General features: G+C 41.7%; 1 protein-coding gene across 1 annotated transcript in view; it reads left to right on the top strand.

The window, feature by feature from the left end:
• The window catches only part of nudt4a (nudix (nucleoside diphosphate linked moiety X)-type motif 4a), an 18,595-nt gene extending 4,257 nt beyond the window's left edge, over positions 1–14,338 (top strand). The window contains exons 2-5 of the mRNA XM_008296002.1: positions 2,105–2,215; positions 6,308–6,352; positions 6,486–6,573; positions 12,697–14,338. Of these exons, the coding sequence (XP_008294224.1) occupies positions 2,105–2,215; positions 6,308–6,352; positions 6,486–6,573; positions 12,697–12,911 (459 nt within the window). The 3' untranslated portion in view covers positions 12,912–14,338. The remainder of the gene's footprint in view (positions 1–2,104; positions 2,216–6,307; positions 6,353–6,485; positions 6,574–12,696) is intronic.
• Positions 14,339–14,424: the final 86 nt, after the last annotated feature.

The raw sequence follows: 14,424 nt of genomic DNA, 5'->3' as shown, positions 1-14,424 counted from the left end.
ACACTCACATTCACACCTACGGACAATTTAGAATCACCAGCTAACCTATTAATTAATTTTTGGACCTTGTGGGAGGAAGCCAGAGAACCTGGAGAGAACCCACGCTGCACGGGGAGAACATGGAGACTCCCACTCGTGGGTGTCCTCACCGGGACGCGAACCGGCGACCTTCTTGCTGCGAGGCAACGATGCTAACCACCGAGACACCTTGCAGCATGATGGGACCTGTAAAGTAATATTTTGTTGAACAACCCTTTGAGGCAATCAAGTGTTTTCTGTAACTCTCAGTCAAACTTCTGCTCCTGATGACAGGTATTTGGATTTCACTGCTCATCAGCAAAGGGCTCTAATTTGTCCTGGACAGTTTTTTTTTTTTATTATTATTCTTTTCAACTGCAATTCAAAAGCAATGTCTTATTTCACTACATTTTAATTTAGCAAATTTTTATTTATTATTACTTTTTCCAGTTTCTAGTTATTTGAGTGACTGTTGTGAATTTTGCCTTTTCTTTAATGGAAGGGGATGGATAAATTTAAGGACGACTGTACCAACTCATGTGAAAGGAACGTTTTGCTGAGGTGCAGTTTTGCTTCTTTTGGGTCCTTTTAAACCTTATTTTGTCTTTGTTGTGTAAAATTGCGTCGTAAGGAGCAGAATAGTGCAACAAGTAGGGAAAAGTTCTCATTCTGTTTCTCTGAGTGTCTTCTGCAGATTCAGGTCACCGAATGAGACATCACATGACAGTGAAATCACTTGTACCTTCTCACTTAGCCTGTTATCCACACATAAATATTGACAGAGCTGCCAGTGTTAAAAATAAGTCATGTGGTCCGCAGAGAGTTTGTAAATGCAGGAACGGAGAAAGAGTCACACCTACATGCATTTAAGCATTTATATCAATCATCCGAGGCCGGTAAACAGGTACACAGGACCTCTTTTGTGAGTGTGATAGTTTTATAGTGCGGTGATTCTTGATAAAAAACTGATGACTAAAAAAAAAAGCTCAGCTTGCATTGGGATGCTGAATGAAGTTCTTTCTGAGTCTCTTAAGATTTCTTGTGGGTTTTATCTTCCTGGTTTGACCCGGTTGCAGAAGGCGTTACAGCAAAGGGTCGCGCAGCATGAAGTTTCACTCATCACAGTCATTTCTGTGCAATCGAGACCATCTTTGATTACAGTGAAGATGTTACTATTAGTGCTCTGCACAAATCTGCCATGCTCCCACTATCGGGTCTCAGCAGGAATGCAGACACATCTTAGCGCCGTGAAACCTCAGCTGGAACAGTTGTGTTTGACCGGGGTGTTAAGTATGCAAGGAGCCGATTTTGGGTGCTGGTTTTTAATCAGCGTTTGCCGTCAAAGGACCCACGAGAGGAGTGATCCGCTGGCGGAGAATGAGAAAGCCGCACGTGTCCGGTTAGCTCAAGGCAGGATTCAGAAAGTACTCACACGTGGGCTTAATGTGGGTCAGTGTGATGCCAGATAGGGTTTAGGGTCAAGTGACTGCATCACTGAAGGGGCACCGTGCTCAAAAAACACCAAACTGCATGTGTGTGAGGTCAGTTATATATAGTGTGTGGCTTTACGCTGATTCCTTGGATTAGACTGCTGATTTTTTTTAAGTTATGCTTCATACGGTCTTTAAGTGTTTTATCATTAGAAGGTTTTTAAAATTAAGGAAATCAAGCCTGGCGTAGTCACTTTCCTGTATTTTAAACTGTTCAAGTTTGAGGTTGGGAATATATTCAGCAGCAAATCTAAACATGGCTGCACTGCATGAGTTTCTCTTTTTCCCCCCATTAGAAGCACTTACACCTAAAAACAGGCTGATACACGAAACACTACACTGGTTATTTTCATTCACTTATTTTATTACGTGTCAAGAAGTGTGACTTGCGGAGCAGCCCAATGCATGCCGTGCTCATGTTGCATTAAGAAAATGAAGCGAATGACCGGCATGATATGCGAGATGTCCAGTATACCGAAGAGCACCTCGCTTGACCGTCGCCGGGCGGCTACAGTGGTGACAGTCGCCGTTATCGTGTTTTTTCGCACCCTAAACTGGGCTGCAGACGCCTGACGGAGGCCTCTCTCCTTTGGCAGGTGCTGCTGGTGAGCAGCAGTCGACATCCAGACCAATGGATCGTGCCGGGAGGAGGAATGGAGCCTGACGAGGAGCCCTGTGGAGCCGCCGTCAGGGAGGTGTACGAAGAGGTGAGCTCAGCCTGCAGACACACAAAGACACTCTTCTTCTTTTGCATTTTTTGGTAGGCCCAGTTTAGCCCATAAAGGTGCATCAAGTTTTTTTTTTATTTCTGGATGTTTTACTATCGATTGCACACAATTTATGTCAGTGCTGAACATTTTTTAACCCTCCTGTTATCTTTGGGGTCAATTTGACCCCATTCAGTGTTTAACGTGTCTAAATAAGTCATAATTAGACATAATTTTTTCTGTTTAATTTAAAGGGTTATTTACACATAAACTTGGGTAACAATTTTCATTATCATATTTTCTGGAGGTTTAAATTGCTGGGGTCAAATTGAACCCAAGGATGAAGGATGCTAGTAAAAATTGAAGGTAATAGGAGGGTCAAAGAGTACTGGATGCATTTAAGTTCATTTATCACATGTGCTTCAAAATATAGGTTCATAATCGTACAAAATGAAAAGCCTTTTTTAAAAACTTGAAACTTGCTTAACATTGGCCATTTTTAAGTGCCGTATTCAACCAAAGAAAATCTTGAAATTGTGCCAACTCCTTAACTAATCGATAGAAATCCGCACATTATCTCTAGATGAACTATCCATCCATTATCTATACACCGCTTAATCCTCACGAGGGTCGTGGGGGGCTGGAGTCTATCCCAGCTGACTCAGGGTGAAGGCAGGGGACACCCTGGACAGGTCACCAGTCTATCACAGGGCTACACAACCAAGCATACTCACATTCACAGCTACGGACAATTTAGAATCACCAATTAACCTTAACATGTTTTTGGACCTTGTTGGAGGAAGCAGCGACCTTCTTGCTGCGAGGAAACAATGCTAACCACTGAGCCACCTTGCAGCCCTACAGATGAACTGAATCAGCCCCAATGCTCTGAATGCACTCTGTCTGTTAGCGTTAGTGTTCATTAGTTAACATACAAAGCTACTATTTGTGGCATTTTAAATCATTTTAATTTTGTTTTATACTGAAATGTATCAACAGACTGTGCAGACCAGTGTCCACCTGCCCACATTCATAGGATTTCTGAACATAAAACTAAACTAACTGATGCTCCCAGCACGAGCACTGTTGAAGGATATAAAATAGACAAGTCAGAATGTTTTCTAGTTGATCTGCCGTGCTGCTTGTTGATATGCCAACTCATATTTACAAAGTTTACAGTCGACTTTTTGGACGTCTGCTTTAATAAAACGAAGCCACACCAATGATTTCTTTGACATGGTGTCAATTAGTTTGGAGATGATTCTGAGTAAACATTAGGTAAATAATTTAGCTCTTTAAGGCTTCATTAGGTTGGGCGAGTTCAAAGTTGTGAAGCAGCAGATTGATTATATGTTCCTCCCACCAAAAATCATGGATTAATCCTGGAAGGCTGTTCATTTATTGCTTTTCTACTTATGGGAGTAACACTGGCGATTGTCCAATGAGGGCCAACCAATCAGCCAGCCCACCTGAACGCTACATCTGTGAAATAGATCAGAAATTATAATTCTGTTCGACCACATGAAGGGAAATTCTCTGTGAGCTCGATGAGTCAGTCACAAGCTCTAAGGTCACAAAGTGAAAGTGGACGATGAACAATAAGTGACAGAGTAAAGCAGATTAATGCTCTTAAAAAGTGTCGTATGGAAGTTGACTTGCAAAGAAGCAGAATTTCCCACAAACACGTGAATGGATCAATACGAAAAGTTTTTAAAAGTCCAGCTCAGGAGTGCATTGTCATGTCAGTGCAGCTTTGGATATAAAAAAAAAATAGTGAGCTAAGACTTCAGTGTGATTTACAGCTGAAGCCTGCAAAACCGCTGATGTGATCCTTTAACCTCATAGACCAGCAAAAGTTGCAGTGTCATCCTAATGAACAGGTCGGAATTGCAAAAAAAAAAAAACGCATGCATCTGCTGTATTCATTTCAGGAGGCTGGTGGCACCGACACAAACGGTCGTAAACGGAGAGTAAATGTACCAAATCATTGCTGGTGTCGTCACGGTTCACAGAGTGAAGCGCTGCTGCTGGTCTGCTGCGAACAGAACGTGGATGAGGGATCGAGCTATTTGGCAATGATGCATAAATGGCCGGTTAATTGTTCTGTGGTTTAGTAAAGTAGGTTGCTGGTTGCTGGCCAGAGTGTTTACAGCGGAGTGAGCTGTGAACTTCTGCCGTGGATAGAAGTGTGCTGACAGCTTTGAAGTATGGCAGTGACATTTGGGAAGGGTTTCCAGTTACCCACATCCTGCGCCTCACGTACCAGACGTGTACCTGGATATAGAAGAGCTGCGAACCGACTGCTGTGCCAAGTTAACAATTAAAATCGTAATGTTTAATCCCCTGCTGTCGAGTTCAACACATCAGCCAAAGATTCATCAATCCTACGAGGCAGTTATGAGTAATTTGGTTAGTTACTTTTGAGTAAGCACCACAGGAACTCTGTGACAGAAGGGCTTTAAAATGTCACTGCTTCCAACATCTTGGAAAACAAACCAACATCTTTAAAGTTTAAATCATGTTAATTTCTGGAATATTAGTATAACAGCTGTGTGAAAGTGCGATTGTCTCGGTCTGTATTTGGGTTCCAGATGTCCTAAATGATCCCGACGGTTCTAAAATGAGAAGACAAGTTTGAAATATGGCTGCACATACCGTCAGTGTCCACTCACTTAGAGCATGCTCCACACCTCATATAGAGGAGGTCCTAATCTTTTGTGCTTGTGATGAAAACGACTGAGATGAAGCTCCTCTACCAGTGACCCATCAGCTCAGGGTGGCGTTTATTTATGAGCTTGAAGAGGCTGACCTCTTCAACTCCCACTTACCTTTGCTCACTGTGGGCTCAGTTTCACTGCAACACAGAGTCCTGCAGCTCTATGGCAACAACACGACTGTGGCTAAGACGTAAAGAGAACTGAAAAATGTCTTCTGTGCAACATCACACAGTTATAAAGCCATAAATTATATAAGAAAATAAAATGGAAGGAAGTTCTTTGACCAGCAATCAACTTTTCCAACTTTTTTTGCCCCAATTTCCCACAAGTGTTGAAAAAAACTGGGGTTCCACATGGTGAAGATATTTTGCTACTTACATTTTAATTTAGTTTTCGTTCTTGTTTCCTATCTGCTCTGTGCAAACACTGCCTGCAGTTCAGCCCAATTCAGCTGGAAAGTCCCTGAATTTTTGCCACATGACTGTTGGCTGCAGCTGAGTCACTGATGGCTTCACGGCTGCGACAAGGAGCGTAAAATTTTTCGTTTTTTTCAAAATCTTGTTACAGCAAATGCTTTGTTTTTAGCAATTTTTTAAACGAGACACATTAAATAAAGTGATTTTGATGAAATATTATGATTATAGGCTCAGATTTGGTTGATTTTCTCTCCGAAACCAAAAGTCACTCATGACAAAAGTTGAAAATCTGATAATTCTTCCTGTTCCTGGCTCTGATTAATGATGTAATTATGGTGATTTTCTTTAAAGACGACATTCCATCAGCAGGTTACGGGGTTCAAAGGGTTAAACTATCCAGTATTTGACAAGAAAAAGAGCAAAGATGACTTAAAATTTAACATAATTTTGTAAAGCTATCTCTATTCTCCCCCACAAATCATCTTGATCTGAACCTATTCGCTCTAAAAGATGGTCTGCATACACGCATGCGAGCTTGTGATGTTTCCAAGTTCGGCGGCGGCGTCCCTCCCCTAAAGTAACTCTGTACCAAACTGTGCATAAGCAGAAATGGATCCGGACTCGTGCATCGTACTCCAGTTGAGCCCCTTTTGTCTCGTCACTCTGTCATTCGCACTATGTTTAGGCCTACCTGGTCATCTCTGCTATGCTGTCTCCTAGGCACGTGGTCGGGAGCCGCTGGGTTTCCTGCCCTAAATTAGAAAAATGTTGACCTGAGAATATCCAAGCACATTAGTACAGAGACAAGCTGTTCTTAATACCAGGCCACGGGCTCTGACTGCGCTGTAGCTGTACGAGCAGCTTGTGCAGTGAAGTTATGTGCTGAAGTAAAACAAAAGTACCGAAAACTGACATTATAAATGCATTTAAACACCTTTGTGTCCTCTTCATGTGTGCAGGCTGGTGTGAAGGGAAAGCTCGGCAGACTACTTGGGATTTTTGAGGTACGTTTATTAAAATATCCCCAAAAATTGCAAGAAAGGAGTCGCTAAAGTCAAGAAGTTGTGCATGCATTGTGTTTGAAACAGTTTATATCAACGATTTAAAGTCAAAATGTCTCCATCTAAACCTTTGCAGCACAATCAGGACAGAAAGCACAGGACGTACGTCTATACCCTCATAGTGACGGAGATGCTGGAGGACTGGGAGGACTCCGTCAACATCGGTACGCCTCTACGTCCCTGTTTGTCGTGTTATGGGTGTTCTTTTTTTTGCCGCAGTCTTCTGTGGTGAAGCAGCTACACACTTGGCCTCAGAAGCTAATATTGGCCCCTGTAGCAGAATAAGTTCTTGTAGGCGTTTGGCGTGATTGTCCACCGGTTTCTGCAGTCAGCTTTTTGGCAATTCTGACCACTTCAGTCAGCTGCCAGATGTTTGAGGGGTTTCATGCATGTACTGCCTGTTTCAAATGTCCCCACAACATTTTAGTGGGATTCAAATCTGGGTTTTAACTAGACCATTTTATAACCCTCCAGTCATTCATTGCTGGGTTTTGCAGATGAAAGCCACCCATTTATAACATTTCCACCAATTTCTAGTCTTTGCCTTTATATTCGTTGTCGAGCTGTAGTTTTGCTTCAATGTTCTTTATGAAAAGCAAAGACTTTTTCCCGGTACACGTACCTTGCAGGCTGAAGAGCGACTTGCACATCCTTTGATAAAATTTTCAGGTGCTTGCCAACATTTTTCAAATTTTAGATTTAAAAAGTTTGTGCTCTGGAGGAGAGTTTAGTCCTGGACAAACTAGCAGCCGTTTCAAATCCAATTGTAGATGATTTCATTTTACAGTGAAATGATTCATTTTAAATACATTGGACATCTTTTTAAACCCCTGGCCAGACCTAAAAGCACTCGCAGCCTTTTTCTCTGAAGGCCTTCGAGCACTCTTTAGGTCTTGGCATGAGATCTAATATTTTTAAACCAGAAGTACCTGCTGATGTTAGACACGTCTCACAAAGAGATCTCAGAGGACTGAGGATCACAAACCCACATCCCTTGTTCTCAGTTGAATTGGTCCTTAAGTGCTTATTGTAGCGAGAGGTGCAACGCTTTTGAAATAAGATAACACGCTTGACCTTTCCAACAACGCAAGCTGCTCGTCTGTGTGCGTCAGCATTAAAATAAAAAAAGATTTTGAATTTCCATCCATTGTAGTCGTGGTTGCAGCTCTGCGTCCAGCTCCGCAACAATATACTCTTGTTCGACTTACTCATGAACTCATAAGGCGTAGATATATGTTAATATCTAGATATGTTATTATCAGTGCAATGATATATTAACATACCACAGAAAGACAGGAAGTGGAGCTTGTTATATAATTGTATTAATGTTCTAAAGGCAAATCAAACTTCTGCAACATTTGATTTGCCGTTTCCCGCTTTCACACTCTCAGATAAATAAGTGATCAAGTCCCTCTCATTTCATCACGTAGGCCTACCGAATGTCAAAATAATCATCCACACTCACCCTTTCTGATGATACTAGTTACAGAGTAATCTAGTTTGAAATGATTTCTGACATTACATCCCACTTTCTATGAAAAACAACATTACATTTATTATCATCTCTGCAGGTAGGATATTGTATGTTAACACTTTATTGACTAATATAATGACATTTATTATTGTTCGGCACTAAGCACATGTTTTCCCCAATTCCTACGTCACAGTGTCAAACCATCATGGCTCTTATACTGACAGATTCCAGACAATCTAACCTACACAGCTATGACAAGATATCTCTACTGCTCGCATTTTTATTGTGAGATATAAATGATAGTACAGTTTTTTCATAAAGGAGAAATCTGCAAGATCTGGATTAGTTTAGACTGACCTTAAAAACACACGCAGCAAAGATGGTCGGCTCTTATGATGACCGAGGGGAGAGCTTAAAATACAAAGGTAGTGAATTTGCCCTGAAAACAGTCGAAGGCTCAGAGAATTAAAGAAAGTGCTGAAGCTCTGTTCAGAAGTTTAACTTCTGAAAAGCATGCATCTGCATTTTTTCCTGTCTGAAGTTTGCCTCCGTACACTCTGCACTGCTGCTCTGTGAACCGATGAAACAAAGGTGGAATTGTTTGTGAAGAACGTGCTGCACTACAAATGGCATAAAAAAGGGGGCGACATACCGACGTCATCCCAGAAGTGAAGTACAGAGGAGTCGGCATCATGACGTGGTGGTGCTTTGGTGCCTCTTGGCCTGGACGGTAAAATGAAGCGCCAACTTTTCAGAGGTATCTTCCAGAATAATGTCAGGGTGGCTGTCTGCCAAGAACAGGCTCAGGAGAAGGTGATTAATGCAACAGGATGGTGACCAAAAACCATCAATCTATAGCAGGATTGATTTGACTTGATGAAAGAAAATCTGCTGTTTTGTAGTGACCCAGTCAGACCTTAACTTTAAATACAGATACTGAGGAATGGATCTGTTCACTCCAGACATCCTGAGAATGTAGCTGAGCTGAAGCAGCTCCATCAGGAAGAACGCCTCCTGAACGTTGTGCTGTTCTGATCCGCAGCCACCAGAAATGTTTGCTCGAGGTTATTGCAGTCGAAGGAGGTTAGATCAGTTCATAAATCCAACAGTTCACTTACTTTTCCCTGAACACAGTGGATGCTTACCTGGTTTATTCAACAAAGACAATCAGATTATTACCAATGAATGCAGAAAACCAGGTAGCTCCAAAAGGTTTCTTTCCATTATTATTACAATCTGATTTTCACCTCAAAATCCAGATATCACATCTTATTATTTGCTCTGAGGGGCTTATTCAAATCGACTGAATGTGAGGCGACCTTTATTTATGCTGTAAAGAGCCTTCGGTGCTCCCAGTCTCATGAGATGTGGTGGACTTCAACAATTTTCTCTACTTAGAATGTAATTAAGCCCCTCAGCCGACTGCAATACGGTAAATTAAAGGATCTCCCTGTGGAGGTTTCCTGCACACAAAGTTTCTGTTTACGTCCAGAGTTTCTCTCGGAAGCACTTGGTTTGTATTCTTGAAGTGTAAGAAATGTCAAAATCGGGACTAAATCCTTCTTAATAAAACACAGACAAAGCCAATTTATAATCTACTGTATATATTTATATAGATATAAAATATGGTAAAAGTTTTAGTGCAACTTGCAATCTTCTTCTTCTTCCTGGCTCTTGCTGATGCTTCTTTGTGTGTTTCTGCCACCAACTGTCGATTGGTGGAATTGCATGAAATATGTGGCATGGATTTGAAAAGTCTCCCTTGCATGCTTAGGATCTGTATGTTTTACTATGAATTCATTATTCAATCAACAAATCCATGCTGCTGCTGCTGGTTTTCACTGCAACATCTGCATCATATGGTTGCATATTATTACATAAATCATACCACTTCTGTGCACCACATTTATTTTAACTGTTCAACTGATTTAATCCATTTTGCCGTCTTTTGGAAGGTAAACATTAGTCGCTCACCGGTCAGAAGTAAAAGTTGAGACAAGGTTCTCGAGCTAGTATTTCAAATTCTGCTTAAAAATGACGTCACTAAAAGTAAATCAATCATCACTTTGTAAACCGAGTAACTGGGACACAAACATTCATCAATGAAGTCCAGGCACTTGACCTGCAGTGTCCACAGTCTTAAAATACTGACAGAAACAATTTGTTTCCTCTCTTAAACTCAGCGTTGGTGTTTTACCGGCTGTTCGGGTCACTACCGCTGGATGCGTCTGCTGCCACACGAGTGATATTTCATTCTGTTTTATTAGCTTCGCTCTCCCAAACACGAGGAGGTGCGCTCCAGAAAACAGAATTCACAGATAAAGTTTAATTGATAATCACGTGATCAATTCCTTTTCCTCTTTTTTTTTGCACGTTCTCTAACATGGATTATGAAAAGGCATGCGATTGTTATTTAAGCGTTATCTTTTAAACCCAGTACTTCTCCAGGGACAAACTAACTCATAACAAGTATTTCTAACTGCTCTGGAAAATGTGGTTGTGATCATTTACTCCCTTCACCCACAGAAATAGAGTTCAGGCCGCTCGGAGGGGGGAGGAATGTTTACTGTGCCCAGTTGTTTTCCAGTTATCATCACTCACCACAGCCCCCCGCCTTATTTGTCCTCTGCTGCCCTGCACAAGGGCTGAGCGGAAAGAGTTTGGCACGACTAGTCTAATTTACTCTCCCCTTCTGCTGAAACGCTGCCGCTGGTGTCCTTCAGAGTGCCGACATAGCGGCGGTGAACTCTCCTCTCGCACCGTCTCCTCATTGTCAAAGGCCACGCAGAATTCCTCCAGCAAATTGCAGTTTGGAGTTGAATGGGATGAGGTTGAATAAAGTATAAATAACTTCCAGCTGACAGTTCACTGGACACGTCGCTTTTATGGAAGGGTTTGGTGACGTGAGGGCTTCATAAACACTAACTGAGGTATGTCCGTTTCCACTCTGACTTTGGTGCTGCAACATGCGCTGCACGGCTTTCTCCCGCCACTCATATTGTGCTTTTCAGGCTATTGTTGCAGTTTGAGCAACAAACTCACCCATCAGTCAGGAAAACAGAAACTTTGACTGTGTCAGCGGCAAATTAATCTTAATCATCATTTCGATTCATTAAAATTAAACCCCATGAGGAAGCACAAGACCAGGATTTTTTTTTTTTTTACCATAAAATATTATACGGTGGTTTGTCTGGTACGTCCAAGAAAACTAAAAAATGATCAGCAATTTCAAGAAACAATTTAAAACTGATTTCAGGGAGCAATTTATCAACCGAAACCAAGACATTTCCCAAAGATTTGATGGCTGACTGGAGAAACACCATCCAGCACATATTTGTAAATGGATGAGAAATTCTTTTTTTTTTGGCTTCTTAACTTATCTTAGTCAAGTTTGTACACTAATTTGATTAAAAGAAAAAGACTGTAAAGGGAAAAAACATCGTAGTGGTACACATTATTATTTATACATCCATGTAGTATTGTCCATTACATACTGATCAGCAGGATGAAGGAGATGGGATCAGAAACACAAGGTCACATGTTAATGCCTAACAATGACCAACATATGAACACAACCAACATCTACATACGTTCTTCTCCCCTTTTGCTATCATTGTATTAGTGTTTTCAAAGCCCCCTTTACTTCAGGAAACAACAACCTCAGAGCTCGTTTCACACTGAAAATGGCAAGTTCTGATGAACCTCTGGATCATGCAATAACGCAGGCTTCTTACTTTGCTCACCTCCCCGTGACCAAATGTTTCCCTGAAACAAATTCCCCTCCAACGCTATTTTACAGGGACACTGGGATCCCGGGATTTCCTCTAAATCCCAAAATGCAGCGGTAGGTTTGTAAGGCATGTTATATTTAAAAAATGACCAAAATTACAACATTTATCAGAGCCTGAAATAGAAGCTAAATTGTTGAATGTTCAACTTTCCAACGGTCCTTGAACTACTCACCTAATTTTGTAAGAACACAAAATCTAGCATAAAATTAATCAAAATTGCTACCGAGGAACCGTAACTGTGGACGGTCATGTGACAAAAATTCAGAGACTATTCAGCTGAACTGGGTTGAACTGGGGCTGCTAGGTGGCTCGGTGGTTAGCACTGTCGCCTCGAAGCAAAAAGGACACCCGGGATCTTTCAGTGTGGAATTTGCATGTTCTCCCCGTGCAGCGTGGGTTCTCTCCGGGTTCTCCGGCTTCCTCCCACACAGTCCAAAAACATGTTGAGGTTAATTGGTGATTCTAAATTGTCCGTAGGTGTGAATGTGAGTGTGCTTGATTGTCTGTCTCTAAGTGTGGCCCTGTGATAGACTGGTGACCTGTCCAGGGTGTCCCCTGCCTTTACCCTGAGTCAGCTGGGATAGACTCCAGCCCCCCATGACCCAAGTGAGGATTAAGCGGTGTATAGATGATGGTTGAACTGCAGGCTGTGTTTATATGGGGGTAACAGATGCAAGTAGGGAAACAAAATAAAGATTTATCTATTAAAAAAGTACCTATGGCATTCTGAGCCACAGTATTGGTGATGCGTTTGGGGAAAATGTAGTACATGTTAATTCCAGGTTTTTTCAAATTTTTAAAAACAAATAGTAAAAGAAATTCAACGTTGGTTTTCTGCTGTTTGCAAGTATATTTGGTGCAGTCGGACCATTCTGTGGATGTTCAGTAGGTCTGACCATGCGAGACAACAAGTCTATCATCAACCATGAGCTGAACAGAAGTGTCTTTTACACAGCAGTGAACCTCCACCTGTTTGTCAGTCTAAACCACATGCAAACAACTCTTCTCGATTGTTCCCGCAGGAAGGAAGAGGAAATGGTTCAAGGTGGACGAAGCCATCAGGGTGCTGCAGAGCCACAAACCCGTCCACGCAGAGTATCTACGCAGACTCACGGACACCTGCAATCCCACCTGCAGCCCGACTAACGGCAACGCCCCGAGCTCCCAAGTGACGGACAACAACGCACCTCACTGCGTCGTCTGCTCCACGCAGGGCTCAGATCTGGTCAACAGATAGGAGCATCACCAGCAGCAGCAGAGAGGACATATGAGCCGAGAAAGACTTTGATCACACGACTAACGCAGCCTCTTCATGTGTACAGTACGAACTTCTTGGAACCGAGTTGAAGCGGGAGTGAAGAAGAGTGCCAAAAAAAATGTTTTCCAAACTGTATTTAAGAGTTTTTATGTGTATTTTTTAACAACCGTCACCAGCTAATAGAGCAAACGCATCTCTTTAAAGCATTCAGCTGTAGATGGATCCTCTCGGTGTGCTGCTTATGCAATCTTTGGGTCCTCTTTAGTCTTACGTGCTGAATATTTGACTGGCAGTGCACACAGTGTGTTGGTGGTTTCCTGGAGGCCGACACTGGGAAGTGTTGGCTCTCAGAGGAAGCCCTTTTCCCACAGTGACTCAGTGCCAAATAATGTCCTTCTGCAAGAAGAGTAGCTACAAGTGTGTGGATCTTTTTATTACAATTCAGCATTTAGTGGATTGTTTTTTTTTTTGTTTGGGAGGGTTAAAACTTTGGGTTATCTTGCTGTAGGTTATGAAGAATTTAGCGTACAGAGAGTTGGGGTAAAGTCTACTTCGATGCAACAAGTGTGAACAGCGTTGCTCCGCCTGTAATTACCACCGTTAAAGTGCACACAGTATCATCTCTAATCACTGGTAACATTGAACTCTGTAATAAAGATTAGGGAGAATATCTGCACACCGCCCACCACGCTGAAACGAAGCCTTAAATAGCCCCGCCTCAGACGTCTAATGAGTATAAAATGTTGTCGGTTTATGGTGTGAAACTGTAAAACTGAGCGAGTTACAGAAGACGTGAGCTTTTCTGTAGTGAAACAAAACAGCAGACAGCCAAAGAAAGACACTAAACACATACTGTATCTGGATCGTATAGCACAGAGGACGTTTCTCAATCGCACATCCTCGGAAGTGCATTTGTGGAGACGATACGGAGGCCTTGGTTTTATAGGAAAGTTTCTTCTGATTCTTTTAAGTGCCTTCACAAACAGTAAATTATGTTTAATCTTCACCTCACAGCATTGACTTGAAGCACTACAAACAGCCTTTTTTTGAAAACAATTTTGTGGGTTGGATCTGAACTGTAGGATGTAAATGTTGGTTTGTTGTTCCACGTGAATGTACAGCGTTTAGAGTGAATTTATTTATTTATGTTTCATTGGGAAATACCCCCCTGTTACCACGGTCGGTGTGTAGACCAGACTTTTTTTTTTTTTTTTTTTTTTAAAAATCTTAAAAAAAAAAAAAAAAAGTGGTGCAAATTAGGTGACAAATTCACAGATTTTGACTGACTGACATAAATGGGAAAGATCACCATTTTTCTAATTGTGCATGTGTGACTGGAATATTCTGCTGTGCACCATTATGTTGTATATAAAACATTTAAATAAATAAAAATTACAGTTCCCACACTGCTGCGGTGTTTTTTGAATAAGAGTGTGACAGTGTTTACTGTTGAATATCGCCAGGCTGTGTCCTCCAGATCAGCCATCCTCTC

This window comes from Stegastes partitus, unplaced genomic scaffold (assembly GCF_000690725.1).
Source record: "Stegastes partitus isolate 25-593 unplaced genomic scaffold, Stegastes_partitus-1.0.2 Scaffold1093, whole genome shotgun sequence".
NCBI lineage: Eukaryota > Metazoa > Chordata > Actinopteri > Pomacentridae > Stegastes > Stegastes partitus.
This window is presented reverse-complemented; position numbering and strand designations above follow the sequence as displayed.